We start from the raw sequence: 21,865 nt of genomic DNA on the forward strand, positions 1-21,865 counted from the left end.
GTTTCAGAGGTGGTTTCAAAACACACGTTTGTGCTGCTGAGAGACCGTTCACATCCTCAATGTTGTGCTTAAAAAGCCCCAACTGCGGGGGAGTAGTCAGGTTTCTAATGAACCTTTTCGTGGAGGTGTGCGTTATCGGTTTTACTTTTTTAGCCATTGTAGTTTGCTTTACAGCTTTGGCTTGAACTATGGGCTTGGATTTTATGCTAACTGTATTTGAGTGTGCATAGCAGCTTGCAATTTCGTTCTTTTTTACAGGTCCCCCAAAGATGCCGGCTATGGAAGGTACACTTTCCTGCACATCAGCTTGTATTGCGGCTGATGTTGCTCGCGATGTAACTTGAGATGGCGGCTCCACTGCCACTACTGCCATCATGGCGTCTGACGAACCATGCTGGTCGACCCTAGCCAAGATGTGGGAAGAACCAGCTGCAGCTGAATGAGAGACATTTTGACTTATCACCTGCGGGACAGTGGGTGAATCATTTTGAAATGTCACTGAAACAGAGGAAGCACCACATTGCTTCTCGGCCTGCGACCTAGAGAAAGCGTTCAGCGATGGTACCGTACTATGCTTGTCAGCTTTAAACTGAGTTGAACAATGACCTGAGTTGAGTAGGGGCGCAATCTCAGTCAGAACTTCCAAGAGACATTTTAACTGAAGATCATGTCTCTCCTGTTGTAAGGTAACAAGGTCATTTAGACGAGAATGCCAATGCGAGCTTGCGTCTTTTCCTGCTTGCACATCTTGCTGGATGAACTTAGTAAAGGAATCAATTTGGTCCAATTTAGATGTGAGATTCACTAATATGGCCCCTTGGTCTCTGATTGTTTCATTTAGCGACTCATACAGCTTAACAAACGGAATCATGGCTTGTGACGACGCCGCTAGCACATTGTTATGTAGCTGTATTGCAGCGCCCACAGTTAGATTGATTTTTGAGTTTGGCGTTTTCTGTCCATCTTTAACTGGAGTTGGAGCTATTGGGTGCTCGAGGCCGGACGTGGAAGCTTTTGATGGAGTGGTTAGTAGTGTTGAAAAATTTGGACCTGTTGAACAACTGCTGCCTTCTCATTGTTTCGCTGTACTCGACAAGTACAAAGGTTGGACTTTTTCTTGGAGACCAGGACACGGGGTTGTTTGAGGTGTCAATGTAGATGTGGCCAACAGGGTTGTAATTGGATGTGCCACAGGTTTCTGGCCCATGTGAGTCGTCCAAGGATTAAAGTTCGGACGATCATTGGGCAGGCGCTGTTGGACTGGAATATCGTCAGACAACCCGTTTTGTGGCCGATGTTGTACTTGCCTGTACACTTTAGATGTACAAGGGGTCAATATTGCCCTCTCGGGCATGCCACCAGAGATTTGAGAGGGCAATGCTTGGGCTACAGCAGACTGCAGCATGTGCACCTTAGTATGCGTGCTTGATTCGCTGGACTTTGATACTGCCAATTTCAAGGCTTTTGGTGCCTCAAGCAGATAATTGTTTTCCACCGGCCCTGTTGTTGGCCGCAAGATTCTTTTGGGGTCAGGGTTTTTGATGCCTGAAACAAGGGAAATCCGATCTGTTGTGCCATCAAAGGGAGCATGCTGCGTGGTGAGTGTGGTACTTAAATCAGCTATGGTGAAGAGGTTTTCCGGCTCATCATTTGCATGCATTTCAGAACGTTCGCTTGTATCAACCCCCCCCTGGACCGCAGGGCAGATAGAAAGTGCTCCCGATACGCCTGCTACGTTGGCTTTGTCTTGCGTAGCCGACGTGGCGCTTATAATTTCAGCGTCCGTAAGATCAAAGGGGGAAAAATAGAATTCAGGTAGAGGAGTTTTCTCAGCATGCGGGACCTCTGCCACCTCACCATCGTCTGGTAACGTGGGGATCGGTGCAAGGTCAGTAAGGGAGAGTAATACCAATGGTCTTGATGTAAAATGGGAGGGTACTGAGCCTACTGGGATAGGGATAGGAATTGGAATTTGATCGCAAATGTCAGATCCACCTTGCATAGCAGTACGCTCAGAATGAATCGGAGTCATCAAGGTGCACTTGGGCAATAGTCTGAGGCATTGTTAGGGAGAATTCTCTGTTTAGGCTGAATTTCCTACCCTAGTGAGTCCCCCAGCAGCTTTGCTGGATTTTTGGGGTTTATTTTTTCTCCTGCCAAGAGTGAGACTCTTTTACCCTCACTCTTGGACATGACTTGAGAGTGTTTCTGTGACTTGCTATGTGCTTATGGGCTAGGGGGTATTTTTTTCCCCATAGGCTATCATTGGTTTTTGAATGTGTGTTACACAGCACCCTCAGTGCAGTAACACAGGGGTGTCATAGAGACCCCCAAACAGACTCCACACCCTGGGACTGACTACTGTCTCCCTGGGTCTGTAAAGTCACCATTGACTTTACTAGTCTTAATTTAGGAACTTAACCAGTACAAACCATCTTACTGTGGAAGTACTGGTAGGGGCAATTAGATTGCCCCTGGGTCTGTTGTCGAGGGGGTACTGTCCCGTCCCCCCTCGCCGAGTTCTGGCTGGTTGCAGTGGATAACACGGAAATATTCCACCGGAATATTTCCCAATGGGATTTCCCATTGTTTTTAATGCACCACTTTTTGGTGCAATGTTAAAGATACCGCCGGTTTATTTATTTAATATAAATTCACCGGTTGGGATTTTTTGCCAGAACTCACCGCCAAAATGGCATCTAGGTTCACTTCAGTAACCCTGAGCCCGAGTCGAGCCTTTGTTCCACTTTTGGCGGGCTTCTGCACAGAAGCCCTCCACAGTGGTGCCATTCTGTCTGGGTACCACAGGGGGTGTGGGAGGGGGTTTAGGCACCCTGGACTGAGTTGCCTTGCCAACTCATGTCGCACTCTGGTGTGATTGGCCCAAGTGGTGAGCCACCCCGCTCACCACTTAGCATGTTTGAGTGACAGCTAGGCTGTATGAATGGGGGTTTGCTGCATAAAAGCAGGGTTTTTGGTCTCACCACTTTTTCCGACGACAGAGGAGATCTCCCGCCGGAGAGTCTCCTTCCCTTAACTGGTGGGGACAACCAGTTGTTGCCTTCTTTTCGCCGTCCCGAAGCATCTCGTGGCCGCCTTACCGGTGCCAAGCACCCCGGCAACCGGGATACCACACTTTCCTCAAACCGCGAAAGAGGGGTAAAATCCTTTGTAACCGGAAAACTCCACTGCCTTGCCAACTCATGTCGCACTCTGGTGTGATTGGCCCAAGTGGTGAGCCACCCCGCTCACCACTTAGCATGTTTGAGTGACAGTGACAGCTAGGCTGTATGAATGGGGGTTTGCTGCATAAAAGCAGGGTTTTTGGGACTGGTTCTTCAGAAGTCGCCACAGGACCTAAGAAGCCGAAGAGGGAGAAGCCGAGCCGACCTGCCAAGACGACACCACCGGTGGAGCCCTGCGGAACCGTCTCACCACTTTTTCCGACGACAGAGGAGATCTCCCGCCGGAGAGTCTCCTTCCCTTAACTGGTGGGGACAACCAGTTGTTGCCTTCTTTTCGCCGTCCCGAAGCATCTCGTGGCCGCCTTACCGGTGCCAAGCACCCCGGCAACCGGGATACCACACTTTCCTCAAACCGCTAAAGAGGGGTAAAATCCTTTGTAACCGGAAAACTCCACGGCTGGTCTCATCCCTGGTAGTGCAACGACCTTCAGCTTTCCTCCACGTCGAGATCACCTCTTCCTCTGGACGACGCCGCGACTTGCACCCACTACCAGGAACAACTACCACCGCTGGAGGATCCTTTCCACTTTTAAAGGTACTGTGTTCCGCCCGGCTTCCCTTGCCACCGATTGTATGGGGTAGATTTAGCCCTCGGCTCTCGAACCTGGGTAAGCCTGGGACACCCTAACTAAACTTTTTCTAAACTCAGTAAAACCTTTTCTACTCACCTGCAAAGACTTGTGACATTGTGTGATCTTGGGCATATTTTCGCCTGGCTCTCTCTAAAGCGGGCCACGAACCAATTCTCCTTGTTCCACAATTGACTGCCTTTTCTAACCTTATGTGAAAAGTGTTTTACCTTGCTGCTTTCATTACTTCTGCTTCCCCCCCCCCCCCCCTTTTCTAATAACTTGTTGGAGTGCCATCTGACGTTAAGCGCTCACCTCTGTTTGGAAATAAGTGGTGTTAACTTAGACTTGTCCAACAAATGACTAGGGATGTACATATAAGTAATAGTGACTGTGTTTTGACTTACTTACCTTTTTCTGTGCTAGTGTAATTTATGAGTGTGCCTTTAAAATAAAGAAGTATATACTTTTACACCTAGCTCTGGTCAGTGTTTGCTTGTACTACTGTGCCTCTGTACCTATCCTGTATCCTCTATATACTGCCTAACTCTTCTTGAGGGAAGTCTGACTGCTCAGCCACAGCTACCACAGTGAATCTGTGTGGTGCAGACTGCTACCAAGTGGGTTTACTGCCAACACCTGTAGTCTTAAATCTTTTGCAGTGATCCCAGAGGGAACTGCACAGGTTTCTGCTTAACAGGCATAGCTAGAGAACCCACAGCCATCGCGCAGGCAACAGGCTTACCTTGTAGCTTTTTGCTTGCAGCAGCAACTACAGCAGAGTTTGCCGGCAGGGCAGTCCAGGGCTTTAGCATCCGACGTTGCTGCAGCGTCTTGTGGTGCGACTGCGATCCGCTCGAGAGAGAGGCTTTTGGCGTGGCAACCATCTCCCCCGGTCGCCTCCGGGCAAATTGGTAATCAACCGGACTCAGCACCCAAAGCCCAGCGCCAAACTGCAGCAAAACAGTTCTTGGCGCCGAGAAAATGCACCACCCTTTACTCCGTGGCCTGGCTTAATGCCGCAAGGGTGGCTGGGGCTGCAATTTCTGACGGGGAACAAGTCACGTGACCGCACACGTGAGCGTCAATGCGCACCGCCTCCTCCAGGAAGCGAGCGCGGATTTTTCACGGCAAGAGTCTTCCAAGACTCGCAGTGCCAGGAAGCAGAGTTCAGGTAAGTAAATGTTCCTTCAAAGAAAAGCAGCTTCTTCAGCTACACAAACACGCCGCTCGGGTGGCTGGGGCTGCAATTTCTGACGGGGAACAAGTCACGTGACCGCACACGTGAGTGCCGATGCGCTCCGCCTCCTCCAGGAAGCGAGCGCGGATTTTTCACGGCAAGAGTCTTCCAAGACTCGCAGTGCCAGGAAGCAGAGTTCAGGTAAGTAAATGTTCCTTCAAAGAAAAGCAGCTTCTTCAGCTACACAAACGGGTCTTTAAGGTGAAGGGAATTATAACATTTTTTAGAATTCTCCCTAACAGCATGGGCTTCCCACCCCGTAAGTGAGGCGTCCGTCGCTATTGTTATCTCTGGCCATGGTTGCCAAAAAGGATGTTGTCCTCGCAGGCCCACCAGAGGAGATCCTGTGCAACCCTGTTTGGAACCTGAAGTAGGTCTGACATGTTGCCCGAGAATTGAGACCATTGTGTCCTGAGAGTCCACTGAAAGGATCTCATTCTCAGGCGAGCCTCTGGCCCCAGGAAAATGCAGGATGCCATGAGGCCGAGCAACCTCAGAAAGTCGAAAGCCGGGAGACGCTGGGTGATCATCTGCAGAATGTCTTGAGCCCTCATCTCGGCTGGCGAGGTTTTTCCCCAATGATGTATCCAGATGGTATCATGTGGGAGTTATTTTGAGGGAGAAGCCCAGTCTGTGGAGAGTGTGTCAAGTCACGGTGAGATGATCCAAGACTTGTTTGGGAGAACGTGCCCTGAACAGCCAATCGTCCAGGTAGGGGTAGACGTGAATACCCCCTCTCCCGAGACTTGCTGCCACCAGTTTGGTGAAAACCCTCGGGGTACAGGACAGCCCGAAGGGCAGAACTCTAAACTGATAATGAGAACCGCCAACGGTGAACCTCAGGTACTTTCTGTGCTTCAGATGGATTGGCACATGAAAATAAGCATCCTGAAGGTCTAATGACACCATCCAATCCTGGAGGGCCTGAAGGATCTGAGAAAGAGTGACCAGCTTGAACTTGTCCTTCCGGAGTAACTTGTTCAAGTATCTCAAGTCCAAGATGGGTCTCAGTCCTCCGGCCTTCTTGGGGATCAGTAAACATGGAGAATACTTTGTTTCTCTATGTTACAGGTACTGGCTCTATAGCACCTTTCTCTAGCACGGTCAACATTTCCTGCACAAGGAACAGATCTGGAACCTTTAACTAATGGCTCCCCGGTGGATGATTCTAAGGTCTCTTAATGAAGGGGAGGCAGTAATCTTGGGCTATGGTTTCTAATGCCCAAGCATCTGAAGCAATACCCTGCCATTTTGCCAGATGCTGAGACAGTCTGCCTCCCACCGGGGTGTTGTGAGACAAGACTTCAGCAAAGATTTGAGGCGGCTGAAGCAGTGGCTGATGGTAAAGATGACTGATGAATGATGAGGCATGGGAGGGGACCCGAAATGGCGAGTCACTTTAAGGTGGAGGCTGGGGAGCCCCTTGCAGTAGAGTTCCTGCCTCTACACTTGCCTCTACGTTGATCTCTTAGCTGGTACTGGTTGTTAGCAGATGATCCTTGGCCAGAGGACCAATGCGGTAATTCCGGAGCCATATTGATTATGGGGAGACCAGGAGAAAGATTGACCACGAAAGGAACAGCAACAATATGAGCCTCCTCACAGTGGAAGGGCTTGGCCGTGATTTCGCTGAGTGACTTCAGCCTCTCATGCTCTTTCTTAGCAATCTCCAGGGCGTCATCGACAGCCTTGCCAAATAAGTTGGAGTCTTAGACAGGTTTGTTAATCAGAGAGGCCTGAGTCTCTGGTTTGAAGCCAGAGTTCTTCAGTCAGGCGTGTTTCTTAAGAAGAGTCCCCTGGGCTAGAGTACGTCCAGGAGTCTCAGCTGCGTCTGGAGTGTTCTTTAATATATTATGGGTCACCTGCCTGCCCTCAGTCATGACCGCAAGCAGGCGTGATCAAGTGGGCTCTGGGCCTCTTGAAAGCCTTCCTGGAGCAGGCCCCATTGGACGTTGCTGTAACTAGTGAGGAGAGTTGTATTGTTGACTATTCTGGTAGAATAGGCCGCAGAAGTAGTAATAAGTTTCCATAGGACATAACGTTTTGCAATCATTATCTGGTGGAGCTTCTGTTGTGGTTAGTTGAAGCCCTGCCCTCTTTCTAGTTGTTTTAACAAGCAGGGAGGCAGGTGTGGCATGAACTCATATATACATAGGTTCAGATGGAGAGGGGCAAAAGAATTTCTCAACAGAAGGGTTGACTGCGCTTGAGAGGGATGGAGACAAAGAAGGAGCTAGGCATTTCTTTATTAAGTAATGGAATATCCTGACTAGTGGGAGGCTTCTCCTTGAGAATATTTTCAACAAACACAGCATCAGTGGCTGCCTCGTGTGCTGCCTCATGTGTAGCGATTTCTAAAATGATCTTCGGCTCTCTTTAGGATGGCATTAAATAACAGTTTGTCATCCACAGGTGATGACTGCCTTTGTTGAGGTGAAGAAGGTGGATCTAAACAAATAATGTCCAGGTCAGGGGTATGTGTGGGTGAAAGCCAAGGCCCCTGATCTGCTGGCTGATCCTGATCCCAGTCTGGGTCCTGGTAAGCTGTGTCCTGGTCAAAAGGATTGTCCTCATATGCATCCTCCTGTTCTGAGTAATCAAAGACCTCCTCTTGGTGGACTTGTGTATGAATGGGAAGCTTCTGCAATTTTTGTGGAATGAAGCAGTCCTCCTGCCTATGTCTCTTGGGAGTAATATATTTATCACAGAAATCTATAAATTAGGCCAGCTGGGACATTTAATTCTCAAATCTCTGCCTAGTCCACAGAAGGGTCTGGAGGTGGGAAGGGCTGTTCAGAAGTGGGAGATTTTCCTGATAAAGCCTTTGTGAGAGGCTGGGGGCGATTCAGAAAGAATATTCCTCGCTATCAAGGGGGTGCCCCTATGCTCTCCTGCTGGCGAAATAATAGCTGCGAGACTCTGGTGTTTTGAATGCTAGGTTTCAGCGTGCCTGCTGGCGGCGTCATGGTTCACGACTCTGCTGAAGCCTTATGAGTTTGCGCGCCCTTGGATGGCTAGTCGACGACCGTGTGTTTTTGGGGGGGTCAGGGGGGACACCCTTATGAGGGGAAAGCCCAGTCACATGCCGAGAAGACGGTGTTAGGCAGAAACCTGTGCAGTTCCCTTAGGGACCACTGCAAAAGGCTTAAGACTACAGGTGTTGGCAGTAAACCCAATTGGTAGCAGTCTGCACCACCCAGATTTAACTGGTAGCTGTGGCTGAGCAGCCAGACTTCTCTCAAGAAGAGTTAGACAGTATATAGAGTATACAAGATAGGTACCAAAATACAGTAGCACAAGCAAACACTGACCAGAGCTTTGGTATCAAGTATATAATTATTTATTAAAAAGACACTTAGAAACACTCCAGCACTATTATTGTAAGCAAGTTCAAAAACACAGTCACTATTAATATTTATACATCCCTTATTCCTTATTAGACAAGTCTTAGTTATCACCACTTATTTCCAGACAGAGGTGAGCGCTTAACTAAAGATGGCACTCCAATAAGTTAAGAAAAAGGGAGGGAAAAGGCAGAAATTAGAAACAGCACACAAGACAATACTTTAGAAGCACTCAGCAAGGCAGGAAAGTCAAAGTCTACTTGTGAGCAAAAAGTTCAGAGGCCAGGCCCCCTCTTGGAGAGAGTAGAACACCAATGCGCCCAAGATCACACGGTTTAAAAGGCTTGGAAAGTCTTGCAGAGAGTTTAAAAATGAATTAGTTCAGCTCAGAAAAGTTCAGTTAGCCAGCCTAGAGCCAAGCCAAGTGTTAAGATGAGGATTTACGAGACACCACACACAGACCATTGCGAGGGAGGCCAGGCGGGCACAGTACCTTGAAAGTGGAGAGGATCCTCCAGCGGGGGCAGTTGTTCCTGGCAGTGGATGCAAGTCGCGGCGTCGTCCAGAGGAAGAGAAGACCTTGACGTGGAGGAAAGCTGAAGGTCGTTGCACTGCCAGGGAAGAAACCAGAAACAGAGTTCTCCGGTTAAAAGATACTACCCTTTTATTCGCGGTAGTTGAAAAAATGTGGTATCCCGGTTGCTGGGGTGCTTGGCACAGGCAAGGCGGCCACGAGATGATCCGGGAAGGCGAAAAGGCGGGTAAACTGGTTATCCCCACCAGTCAAAGGAAGAAGACTCTTCGGGATGAAGATCTCCTCTGTCGTTGTAAGAAGTGGTGAGTCGGTTCAGCTAGGCTCCACCGGTGGGGTCGTCGTTGCAGGTTGGCTCAGCTTCTCCCTCTTTGGATTCTTTGGTCTTGTGGCAACGTCTGAAGTCCCAGTCGCCAAAGCCCTACTTTTATGCAGAAAACCCCCATTCATCAGTCCTAGCTGTCACTCAAACATGCTAAGTGGTGAGCCGTGCGGCTCACCACTGGGCCAATCAGACTAGAGTGTGACTTGAGTTGCCGAGGCAACTCAGTTCAGGGTGCCTAAACCCCCCTCACACACATCCTGTAGACCCAGACAGAGTGGCACCACTTTTGGAGACTTCTGCGGAGAAGCCTGCCAAAAAGTGGAACAAAGGGCTCGACTTGGGTTGGAGTGTTAGGGAGAATTCTCTGTTTAGGCTGAATTTCCTAACCTAGTGAGTCCCCCAGCAGCTTTGCTGGATTTTTGGGGTTTATTTTTTTCTCCTGCCAAGAGTGAGACTCTTTCACCCTCACTCTTGGACATGATTTGAGTGTGTCTCTTTGAATCTAGATGCGTTTAATGGGCTATGGGGTCTTTTACTCCATAGGGCTTCATGTGTTTTTGTGATGTGTGTTACACAGCACCCTCGGTGCAGTAACACAGGGGTGTCATAGTGACCCCCAGTATAGACTCCATACCCTGGGACTGACTCCTGTCTCCCAGAGCATGTAAAGTCACCATTGACTTTACTAGTCTTAAATTCTGAACAGAACCAGTACAAATCATCATATTGTGAACGTACTGGCTGGGGCAATTCAATTGCCCCAGGGTCTGTTAGTCGAGGGGGCACGTCTCCGTCCCCCCTGATCGAGTTTTGGCTGGTGGCAGTGGATACTACTTTTTATATTCAACCGCAAATATTTTCCTATGGGATTTCCCATTGTTTTAGGCTACTATCTTTATTTAATTATTTACGGTAGCCTCGAACATACCGCTGGTTTATTTAATTAATATTAATTCTCCGGTTGGTATTTTTTGCCAAAACTTGATTCTAAAATGGCGTTTGTGTTCTCTTCTGTAACTCCAACCCAAGTCGAGCCCTTTGTTCCACTTTTTTGGCGGGCTTCTCCACAGAAGCCATCCAAAGTGGTGCCACTCTGTCTGGGGTACTTAGGAGGGGTGGAGGGGGATTTAGGCACCCTGGACCGAGTTGCCTAGGCAACTCAAGTTGCACTCCATCCTGATTGGTCCAAGTGGTGAGCCGGCCGGCTCACCACTTAGCATGTTTGAGTGACAGCTAGGCTGAGTGAATGGGGGTTTTCTGCATAAAAGCAGGGCTTTGGGGACTGGAACTTCAGAAGTCGCCACAGGACCTAAGAATCCGACGAGGGAGAAGCTGAGCCGACCTGCCACGACGCCACCACCGGTGGAGCCCTGCTGGACCGTCTCACCACTTTTCCCAACGACAGAGGAGATCTCCCGCCGGAGAGTCTTCTTCCTTTGACTGGTGGGGATAACCAGTTTCACCGTCTTTTCGCATTCCCGACGTACCTCGTGGCCGCCTTGCCTGTGCCAAGCACCCCGGCAACCGGGATACCACGTTTTACCATGACCGCGAACAAAGGTACCACCTTTAACCGGAAAACTCTGCGGCTGGTTTCTTCCCTAGTAGTGCAACGACCTTCATCTTTCCTCCAAGTCGAGATCTTCTCTTCCCCTGAACGACGACGTGACTTGCACCCACTGCCAGGAACAACTGCCACCGCTGGAGGAACCTTCCCACTTAAGGTGATGTGTCCCGCCTGGCTTCCCTTGCTACCGACTGTACGGGGTAGATTTAGCCCCCGGCTTTCGAACCTGGGTTAGCCTGGGACACCCTGGCTAAACTTTCCTAAAGCCTCTCTAAACTCTTTTTGAACCCTCTGCAAGACTTTCTAAGCCTAGTGTAACTGTGTGATCTTGGGCGCATTTGTGCTCTGCTCTCTCTAAAAGTGGGCCCAGCCTTTGGACTTTGGCTCACCAGTGACTTTTGCTCTTCTGCCTTGCTAACAGTGTTCCTGAACCTTAGAGTGGTGTACCTTTTCCATATTCTGTCTTTTTCCCTCCCTTTCTCACAAACTTATTGGAGTGCCATCTAGTTAAGCGCTCACCTCTGTATGAAAATAAGTGGTGTTCTACTGTGACTTATCTGATAAGGCAAAAGGGGTGTATATATTACAATAGTAACTGTGTTTAGAATATTTTACAAGAAGAGTGCTGGAGTGTTTCAAACAGTGTGTTTTTAAATAAATAATTATATACTTTGATACCAAAGCTCTGGTCAGTGTTTGCTTGTATTGGTGTGTCTAAGTGCCTATTGTGTATACTTTGCATACTGCCTAACTCTTCTTGAGAGAAGTCTGACTGCTCAGCCACAGCTACCAGGTAAATCTGGGTGGTACAGACTGCTACCAAGTGGGTTTACTGCTAACACCTGTAGTCCTAAATCTTTTGCAGTGTTCCCTAAGGGAACTGCACAGGTTTCTGCCTAACATGGAGTTACAGAGGCGAACACAAACACCATTTTAAAACCGAGTCCTGGTGAAAAGACCCAACCGGGGAATAACTTAAATAAATAACCCGGCGGTATCTTTAACATTGCACCAAAAAGTGGTGCGTTTAAAATGAATGGGAAAATCCCATAGTAAATATCCTTAAGGAATATTTCGCGTGGTAACCACTGCCACCAGCCAGAAACTCGACGAGGGGGGACTGCACAGTGCCCCCTCGAAAAACAGACCCAGGGGCAATCTAATTACCCCGACTAGTACTTCCAAAATTATGGTTTGTACTGGTTCTGTTCCAAATTTAAGACTAGTAAAGTCAATGATGACTTTACATGCCCTGGGAGACAGTATTCAGTCCCAGGGTATAGGGTCTATGTTTGGGGGTCACTATGACACCCCTTTGTTACTGCACTGAGGGTGTTGTGTAACACACTTACCAAAAACCACATGAAACCCTATGGAGTAAAAGACCCCATAGCCCATTAAACACATTGCAAAGTCAAAATATATCTCAAATCATGTCTAAGAGTGGGAGAAAAAGAGTCTCACTCTTACCAGGAGAAAAAAATAAACCCCAAAAATCCAGCAAAGCCGCTGGGGGACTCACTAGGTTTGGGAAATTAGCCTTAACAGAGAATTCTCCCTAACAGACGGTTTGCGGGGCGCTGAACCGCGAGGTTCGGAAGACACAGTCAAAGTTTTCAGAGACTTGGTTATCTCCCCAAAATATCCAGTACAACATTGGAAACAACTATCATGATGTTTTTGTGAAGACTAAATTTCGGTTCATTAATTACAGTTTCATGTGTTTCTTTGTACATAATTGCTGTAAAATTACTCTGCTTCTATGTACATGTTTTAGCAAATTTATGACCATGTTTTGAGAATTTGAATTGTGGCTTCAGTCTGCTTTTTTATTATTTTTTCTCTTTTCAATATGTCTGCCAATTTTCAGGCAAGTGTTGTTCGAAAAAACTTTTAGACACTATGGGAAACTAAGCCCAGATACTTTGTGACATCAGCTGAATAAATAAACTAATAGTCACCAGTGATATTCTTTTTTGTATTCTTGCACCTACTAACTATAAGTACACAGCTTCTCTGATACTTAGCATGCGAAATGTTATAATCTTTGCAGCAAATGAAAATGAAAGAGTAATTGACAAATATATGTGGCAGGACGCCACCCCCTTTGTTTCAATAAAGTTTTCAGCGGGCCTGTTGGCGTTACGCTTTTTCGACGTGTCCATCGAGGAGGCCTTAGGTGGTGTGTGCGTGCCCTTGTCTCCAGGGTGTGAACTTGTCCGTCGGGTCCAGGGATCTGGGAACTAGAGGGTTCCGCCAAAAGGTCTATGGCTTCCAGGTCAGAGCCATGGCTGCCGCTGGAGTCCTCGACAATCGAAGCGATGGCGCCAACAGGACAATGACTTTCGGCCTGCATTGCGTAGGCCACCCACCGTTTTGTCTGCTTGTCCTTTAACGTCTTGGGTCGAAAGAGCTTGCAGGACTTACAAGAATGCTTCTCGTGATCTCGAGGTAGACACCTATTGCAACGGCGATGGGTGCCCTTCCAAAGGAATTTGCTGTTACACGACGGACAACATTTAAAGGGTGTCCTCCCGATCGCAGAGGTAGAAGGCAGCCAGACCAAATAGGGAAAGAGAAGGGAAAAGGAAATGCATTCTTGAAAAAGAATAAACCCAGGGCCACACTTTCCCTACTATAAAGGCCTGGCCGGAGGGCAGAGGCAACAGGGTCGACAGAAGTCCATGAAGCAGTCGGCAAAATGTAGTAGTCAAGAGACTAGACGACTGTAGGTCGTGGGACAAAGTAACAATATTGAGCAATATCAACTCTTCCGAGCTCCGCATAAGGCAACCAACTAGTTGGGTGGAAAAAAACAATCTGAGGGACCTCGACGTGTGAGGGATTTTGGGTACACTACACGTCACATTAGGGATAGTGTTAGTGTCACACCCATGTCGACGTCCCCTTTCGATCTATTACCACTAGATGTCGGACTATACGCACAGCATGTGATTCTAAGCAGATTTACAAGCATCAGAATCATATATACCAAAAAGGTCTCAAGGATGACGCCAACGCTTATACTCCATCTAAAGTCAGAAAGTTAGCAACAAAGTCATCAAACAGTTACAAGATCAAACAACCCATTTGACAAATTTAGCAAAAAGGTGCTCAGAGACTTCTCATGAGACGAAACTAGGCCCTTTTGTGGCAGACTCATATGGAGTTTAGTAAAATCCCAGTCGTGCCCATTTTCTCTCTCCACCCAATGCCATTTCTTTAGGACTCCTGTAGGACATCTAATAAAATAAGCACTCCTGCTCGGTCCGAGTCAATAAGGCATCCAATGCCAAAAAACCTGGTGAAACCTCATTGACTTCCTACCTTGCAGGAAGCATAGCCGTCAAACAGAGATGTTCAAGTGAGAGGAGAATAAGAAAGAATTACAGACATAGGTAAACAAAGCATAACAACGATTGACTTCCATCTTGAAAGAAAAACAATACGTAGATTTCAGTGCAACAGCAACACATGGCAAAGAAGACACAAATGGCCTGGTACCAACTTATTCTCCTGCGCAAAATTAACAACTTCATATCCACTGTCCAAGCGTTGGCCCCTTTCACTCCCGAATGACGACAATGCACTTTTGGAAAGCCTTCAGGCGACTACCCTGGCACCCCTGAAATGTGTCCTGCATGCTGCTGCAAGACTCATTAAAGGACTCTGCAAATTTGACCACAACACCCGACCCTCATCGAACTGCACCACTGGCTCCCACTGCAAGCCTGTATCATCTTCAAATCCTGTTGCTTCATCTACAAGGCTGTCATCCTGAAGTCCCCAAGCTCCCCACTGAGAAACGCAGCATCTCCTGAAGCCTGCGATCCACCAGAAGTAAGGAAATGTGCAGACTCGAATTACGACAGTGCAGTAAGGAAAGAACCGGAAGACTGGCCTTCTCGGTCTACGCTCCAAGACTCTGGAACCTCCTCCCCATCAATATCAGACTTGCCACATCACTTCTCCAGCTCAGGAAAGAGCTCAAGACCTTCCTCTTCAAGGAATGGCACCTCCTCAACACCTAGGTCCACACATTCTACACTTCCCACCCTACCTGAGACTCGGTGATCTGCTCCCTTATTGTCTTCCCCTATGCTGTCAATTGCCCACCCTTCCCTCTTATCCCCCTGCTCATTTTCCTCTGCCATCCTCTCTGTGTTTTTCCCCTATGATTGTAAAGTGCATTGTTGCTTTCCGAAGCTAGGTTTGCGATCAATAAATACCCCAATAAGATTTGAGTGAAGGCAAAAAAGCTTCCCATCCATGAAAAACTCACAAAATAATCTTAAAACGCAGGAGAACATGGTCCTTGGTGCGATGCTCACAGGGCTGGAAAATGAAATGAGGCAAACTGTCAGTAGAATGCATGCTGGGAGCTAGCAGCGCCCATCCTCTGTTAAGGTGCGTTTAATTTCCAGCAATTTACAATTCACCTTTTCCATCTGCCTCTCAATTATCAATTTATGTATGCCTTCTGATGTAGAAACACAGTCAAGAAGTTACTAATTACTCTTATTGAAGGTAACACTGGCAAAATCGGAAAGTCGTCCAGGCAATAAAGTGTTACTTAAGAAGATGTTGACAAATGTCCAAGGAGCACGCACACAGGCGAAGAAGATATGCAATGATTATAAATACCAATAAAGATACTAGGAGGGAAAAGCTTTACTCAGCTGCTTCCTTGGTATAATTGCAATCGCCCAATTGGCATATTTATCCGGGAGAGGCGGGATGCCAGGGGTTTTGGTCATGAAAGCTCACTATAACTAACAAATCACCTTGCTCGACCATTTGCCTCTGCTCGCAAATCCTCAGCACCTTCAATGCTTTCTTCTCAGTATTTAGGGGGATTCGCTCCATGTGCAGTTCCAAATAAACACGACCCAACTCTGGACAGTGGTCAAAGTAGTCCACCCCCAACTGCCAGAGGCTGTAAAGAAAAAAAAAAGACCAAATTAACCATCAGAAGTTTCAGAGTGTAAAGGCACCATCACATGCAGCAGAGAAGGATGTAAATGGAATTTGTCACAGGATGCGTAGGAAATGCGAGTGCGCTGATGTACTTGCCGTAGAGGAAAGTATAATTATTCTATTTCTGTTACAGGTTGCAGAGTGTGAATTTGCAACTGCACAATGCAGAGAAAAGGGCGTGTGAATGTACTGCTCCAGAGAAGGTATGCTTAAGGTCCTGCCACAAGCTCCAGGGGGAATACACCTCTAAAATGGTGGTTTCTACACTTTTGTTAATCCCATACCCTCATGAGTAAAAATAATATTGGCCTAGTCCCGCAAACACCACAACTGCTTACATTTCCTATTCAAAGCTGTCAATGCCATTTGTTGAAATAACATCGCCCCTCGCTTCGCCTTCTGCCCAGAGTTTTAAAACTATGAGTAAATAGGCTGCGTAGAGGATGAAGCAGTGAACATATTGGCATAGACAAAAATACTCAAGTACATTGTCATAGGCTCCAGAGAATGTATCGTTTGAAAAGCAGTGTGTGACTGGGGATGGGAAAATAACAGTAGAACAGTGTGGCAGTGTGCCACACACACTTCTAATGGCATGAATTAGAATTTTACCACAGAACTAAGGAACAAGCTGATGCTTCGTGCATGCACACAGTCACAAAGCAAGCATCATTCTTGTCATTAGGTTAACCTAGCAAACATGTAATTCAGTAAGGGAGCCAGTAAAAAAGGTTGGGACGAATGAGAAGAACAAGTTACTTACCATATCTGGTAACGTTCTCTCGATGGGATGATCCTCCGACGTATTCCGCATCTAGGACAGGTAATGTCCACAGCTGTGCAGCTTTGGAAAATTTTCAGTAGAGGGCATCCTGCGTCGATGGCGTACCTCGAGGGCCTCCTTCGCGGGTCGACGTCACCGGATGTTATATATAGGACGCATGGCGCCCGTAGCCTCAGTTATAGTTTTTTCCCAGAACGTGCAGCACCAATCTTCTGCCAGTATGACTGCAGAAAGCCTTGCGGAAACGTAAACTGCAATCGCATAGGAAATTCAGTAGAGGGGCAGGCTGGGAGGGCGATGTGGAATACGTCAGAGGAACATCCCATCGAAAGAACGTTACCAGAAATGGCCGAATAGAGGATTGCCTTACCAAAGGCCAAATCCTGCCCATGGATGAGTCCAAGGAATAGTGTCTCACAAAAGTATGGACAGGGGCCCATGTGGGCGCTTTGCAAATATTGTGAATAGGAACACCCCTCTCTAGAGCAGTGGAAGCAGCCACACCCCTACTAGAGTGAGCCCGTAAGCCTACTGCATGGTCCTTTCCTTCCCACCAAACGGTAACACTCAGATCGTCAAAATGATCCATCTGGACAAGGTCCGTTTCGAAACAGCCTGGCCCAAGCGCCTTCCAGCATAACCAACAAAGAGCTCATCGTCCACTCTGACTCGGGACATCCGTGAGAGAGAGAAACTCAAAGCTCTTCTAGGATCCAACCTATGGAGCCTCTCCTCTTCTTTACCAGGATGTGGAGGAGGATAAAACGCTGGAAGAATCACCTTCCGGCTCAAATGGAATTCCGACACAACCTTCGGAAGAAAAGAAGGCTGCACCCGCAGGACATCCCTGTCCTTATGGAACACAGTAAAGGGTGGCTTGGCGGAAAGTGCCTGCAACTCACTCTGGGTGCGGAAGTAACCGCAACTAAAAAACACTGTTTTAAAGGACAACAGTCAACGGACAAGAATGTAAGGGGTCAAACGGAGCTCCCATTAGGAACTTTAAAACCAAATTCAAATCCCATCCCAGCACCTGGAAAGGCTATGGTTAGAAACTGAGAAATCAAAGGAATCTTAAAATAAGAACATTCCTCAGACAAGCGCTTAAATATGGACAGCGCTGCCAGGTAAGCCTTAATGGTACCCACCTGAAGGCCCTTGTGGGCTAAAGAAAGCAAAAAAGACAAAACCAAAGCAATGGAACATTGGAAAGGATCCACATTCTGAACCCTGCACCAGTCACAGAACTTTCTCCAATGGCAACGGTACCGGGATTTCGTTGCGGGCCTTCTGGCCGAAAGCAACACCTCCATCACACGTCTTCGGGGAGGTCCCAATCCTTATACCTCAACCTTGCAGATACCAAGCATGAAGGCTGAGGGACTGGACCTCTGGATAGAGAACCCGACCCCCCTCCCGTGAGAGCAGATCGTCTCGGTAGGGAAGACGGCATGGAGAGCAGATGGAGTGAACAGAGAGTGTGCCAGCGGAAACAAAATTCAAGTTAAAGTGGTGACCGGCGATGGGTTGGGGAGAGAGGGGGCCCCCGAAATTCGGAATCACAGATCAGGCCATATAAACCAAACAATAATTGAAAAACATGAATATTTTATTTAAATTTCATTTGTTTAAAACATACATATTAAATTTTAAATTTTGTTACGAGCTCATCTCTAAATAGCAGCATATTGTTGTAGAATAAAGTGCATAGTGAAACAAAGTGCCAATATAAAACCAGACTGAAAATTCAGTCAGTATTAACTTCATGTTGCCAAGCTGTCTGAACCTCAAGTCGGCTGAAGAGGGTCACCCGGCTGGTGGTCAGAGGCTATGGCCACATTTAACAATGTAGAGAAAACCACAAAAATATATGGACAAGGCAATAGTAGTTCCTAATTAGAAAAAGGGGTGCCATACATCGACTACTGTACTGTCATGACCTACTATATACACTAGGTCTGACATACACACAGGAAGTAGTTTCGATGGTGCGGAGCATCTAAGCTGTTTCACGGTTGATGCCCATCTTCTTCAGGACGGTGCACTCCCGTTGGAATATTTGCCACTTCAAGATTTTAATGTAGCAATAAGGCAATAATACATACAGGAATACAGAATTATGCAAACTGAATCCATAATTTTACCAATATCTCAACCTTGAAACTGGCCATTTGTTCCCGAATGTACATCCTGAGAAATGTGTATGGACCTGCAAGGCAAGTTCTCAGTCAAGTAGAACTAAATTGGGAACGGACCACAAGCATAGGAGTTCAATCGGACAATTGTGTCGCGGTCGACCAGTCACAATAAGGCATCTGAAAAGGTCTGTCCTACTGGAGTCTAGTGTTGTCCACCGCGTTATGGTACGTGCGCAGATAGCGTCAGTAGCCGTGGGCTATGATCCCCAGAACCCACACATCTGAAGTAACAGCCCGCCATTCTCCAAGATGCTGCGCAAGTCTGCCCCCAACCGGCGAACCATGGGCCTCATGATTAAGTGGCCATGGCTGCGGCAGTGCCTGAGAGCAAAGAGGCAACTGCCCGAGCAGCTTTGGCACCCAGAGTTCCTTGCTTTCCACCCCGGGTACTCCTTTTGTGGCCCCTTTGACTGGCAGCTCCTATCTACCAAAGGAAGAGTAGTACCAAAAGGAACCTCCCCTCCATTGCTGTGCCCTAGGACGAAAAGGCGTAGGTTGGCGTACTGCAGCACTCAAAGACTTTGCTGCAGCTTTGGAGGTCTGCAACTTCTTAAGGCTCTTGTCAGCCTTGCTGCCAAACAGATGAACACCATCAAAGGGCATGTTCAGAAGACAGGATTGCACATCAGGAGCAAACCCCGACTTCCGCAACCACGCAAACCTGCGTATCACAGTGCTCGCAGCCATGGACCGGCTGACACAGTCTGCCATGCCCAAACCCGACTTAACGGACTCACACATGGCATCCTTGCCGTCTTGCACGAGGGCTAGAAAACCATCCCGTTCCTCCCCTTCGGGAATATGCTCAGCCGCCAAAGACGCACAGTTCCACAGAGTGTGTGTGAATCTCGCTAAGACACAAGTGGAGTTGGCCGCCTTCAACACCATACCCCCAGCCGAAAATACCTTCCTCATCCAACCATCAAAGCGCTTATAGTCCCTATCAGAAGGGATGGTAGGGTACGCAGCCTGCTTCGAGGAGGCCGTAGCCGCCTGCACCACCAAACTCTCCAGAGCAGGGTGCGTCGATAAGTAGCAGGGGCCAGCACTGGATGGGGTGTATTTTTTCGGAAGCAACTTATTCATTGCCGGTAGACTCTCCGGAGAAGTCCAAGCCGCCGCCACCCTCCTTTGCAAAGCCATGAATGATTACCATTCGGCCGGCGACGAAGACTTGGTGGGACAACCATCTGGCGGGGTCGTCCTCCGACGAAGACGGGGAAGGCGACCGGTGACGGCATTTCCTAGAATGCCTCGATGAGGCAGAGGAATAGCGAGAACCACTCCTAGACCGAGACCCCCTGGATTTTCGCCGACGCAGAGAGTTGCCCCTCAAGTCATCGGTCGAAAGCCCAGCGTATTTCCATTTATGGGGCTTAGACACCCTGCCTACCTTCCACTTCTTATTATGTTCCTGCAAGGCCTTAGACGTCAGGGACTGGCAATCCTCGCAGTAGTCGGTGGTGTGGCTTTCGCCGAGGCACCAGAGGCAGATGTCGTGCGGTTCCGTGATGGACATCTTCGAACCGCAGTCCTGACATTTTTTAAAGCCCGACTTCGGGGTAGTAGAAAAAGAATAAGACACCGCTTTCGAAGAGAAGAATCGAGCGCGCCAAGATTCCGAAGCAAACACGTTTGCAGAAAAAACTGAACTGAGGCTACAGGCACCGTGTGTTCTATATAACATCCGGTGACGTCGACCCTTGACGGAGGCCGTCGAGGGACAACGGATCGACGCAGGACGCCCTCTGCGGAAAATTTTCCGAAGCAGCACAGCTGTGGACGTTACCTGTAATAGAAGTGGAATACGTCGGAGGACACAATCCCCTCGAAACAAGACATACTTTCCAATAATTTTTCCTGTATCTTATAATATATTGGTTTTGTATTCGTATATGTACTTTGGGGATACAAAATATCACCATTTAATGGAATTGTTCCCCACAAAAAGTGTATACAAATTTTCTATTGCCATTTGAAAAACTTCCAATGCATTTTCGTTGAAGAGTTGTGCAGATGGGGTGTCTCAGCTGTAGTTATGCCCCTGCTAGCCCCAGATTTAGACCTTTTTAGTTTTGGCCATTTTGTTGGTGTAACCACCAAAATACTGCCAAAACATTGCTACAGTAAAAACAAAAACTGTAAAGGAGAGTTTGGGAGCAGTGTATGGCGTTGGCATGTCAACATGCCAACGTTTGACAATTAAATGCCCTTGACCCTCTCGCTCACATTTGCCGGCCTGCTGCTGTTGCCGGGGAGCTGTGCGTGCTCTAAAGTAGGATCAAAATGACTGCACTTAACTATATGGTCTTTACATTTTGATATTTATATGCACCAATGCGTGTTAGTTGAACTTCTGTCGGACTATGTTTAATGTCTGTCGCTGAGTGATATGTTTTTTGCAGCCCTGAACGTAGTCCCGTTCAGCTGTCCAAGACGAAGAAAAAGCAGGGATGAAGGAGGGACGCTGGCTTTAGATGCAGAGTGAGAAGGACAGAGGAGTGAAGAGGCTATGGAGGCTGGAGTTGGGTCCTCACCGGGAGATTTATTTAGTTTGGCCCACGCTGCAAGGGTCCAGCGTGTGGAAGGCACAGGGGTTTAATGATGACCGCGCCAGCCCACTGGTGGCTGGCCTGTTGTGCCGGCAATTCGCACCTGGGAGGAAAGGAAGGTGGTGCTAAAGGCGATGCTGAAGGTGATGCAGGATTACAGTGCCTTTAGGCTGCACTGACACAGCTTGCGCTGGTGTTGGCTCAGCAAGATCAGCACGCATGACGTTCTGCAGTTTGTAGGCGTACTTAACAGGTTAGCGCAGCAGGTTCAGCACGCTTCTGATCTGCAGTGTCCCACTGTGGATATGCGGTCAGGCGATTACCCACACTTCGACAAAGTAAAGTATGGCAAATCGCCTCTTTCTCCTACCTTCAGACTGTCAATTTCACAGGCCAGCACGGTGTATGAGGTGTACAAATGATTGGCGTAGTACCGCCAAATTACAATGCAGTCGGCCACCTAATTTTGTATTCACTTTTTTCATCTTCTATTCAGTGTCAGTTTCACTCACCAGCAAGCAGAGCTGTATAC

The 21,865-nt window shown here is 47.9% G+C and overlaps 1 protein-coding gene across 1 annotated transcript in view; it reads right to left on the reverse strand.

Moving 5' to 3' along the window:
• Positions 1 to 21,865, reverse strand: part of NUP85 (nucleoporin 85) — a 977,524-nt gene that overhangs the window by 267,423 nt on the left and 688,236 nt on the right. Inside the window, exon 14 of the mRNA XM_069654821.1 lies at positions 15,607 to 15,758. Coding sequence (XP_069510922.1) covers positions 15,607 to 15,758 — 152 coding nt within the window. The remainder of the gene's footprint in view (positions 1 to 15,606; positions 15,759 to 21,865) is intronic.

The sequence above is a fragment of the Ambystoma mexicanum genome, chromosome 3q (genome assembly GCF_040938575.1).
Source record: "Ambystoma mexicanum isolate Mex_15411 chromosome 3q, UKY_AmexF1_1, whole genome shotgun sequence".
Taxonomy (NCBI): Eukaryota; Metazoa; Chordata; class Amphibia; order Caudata; family Ambystomatidae; genus Ambystoma; species Ambystoma mexicanum.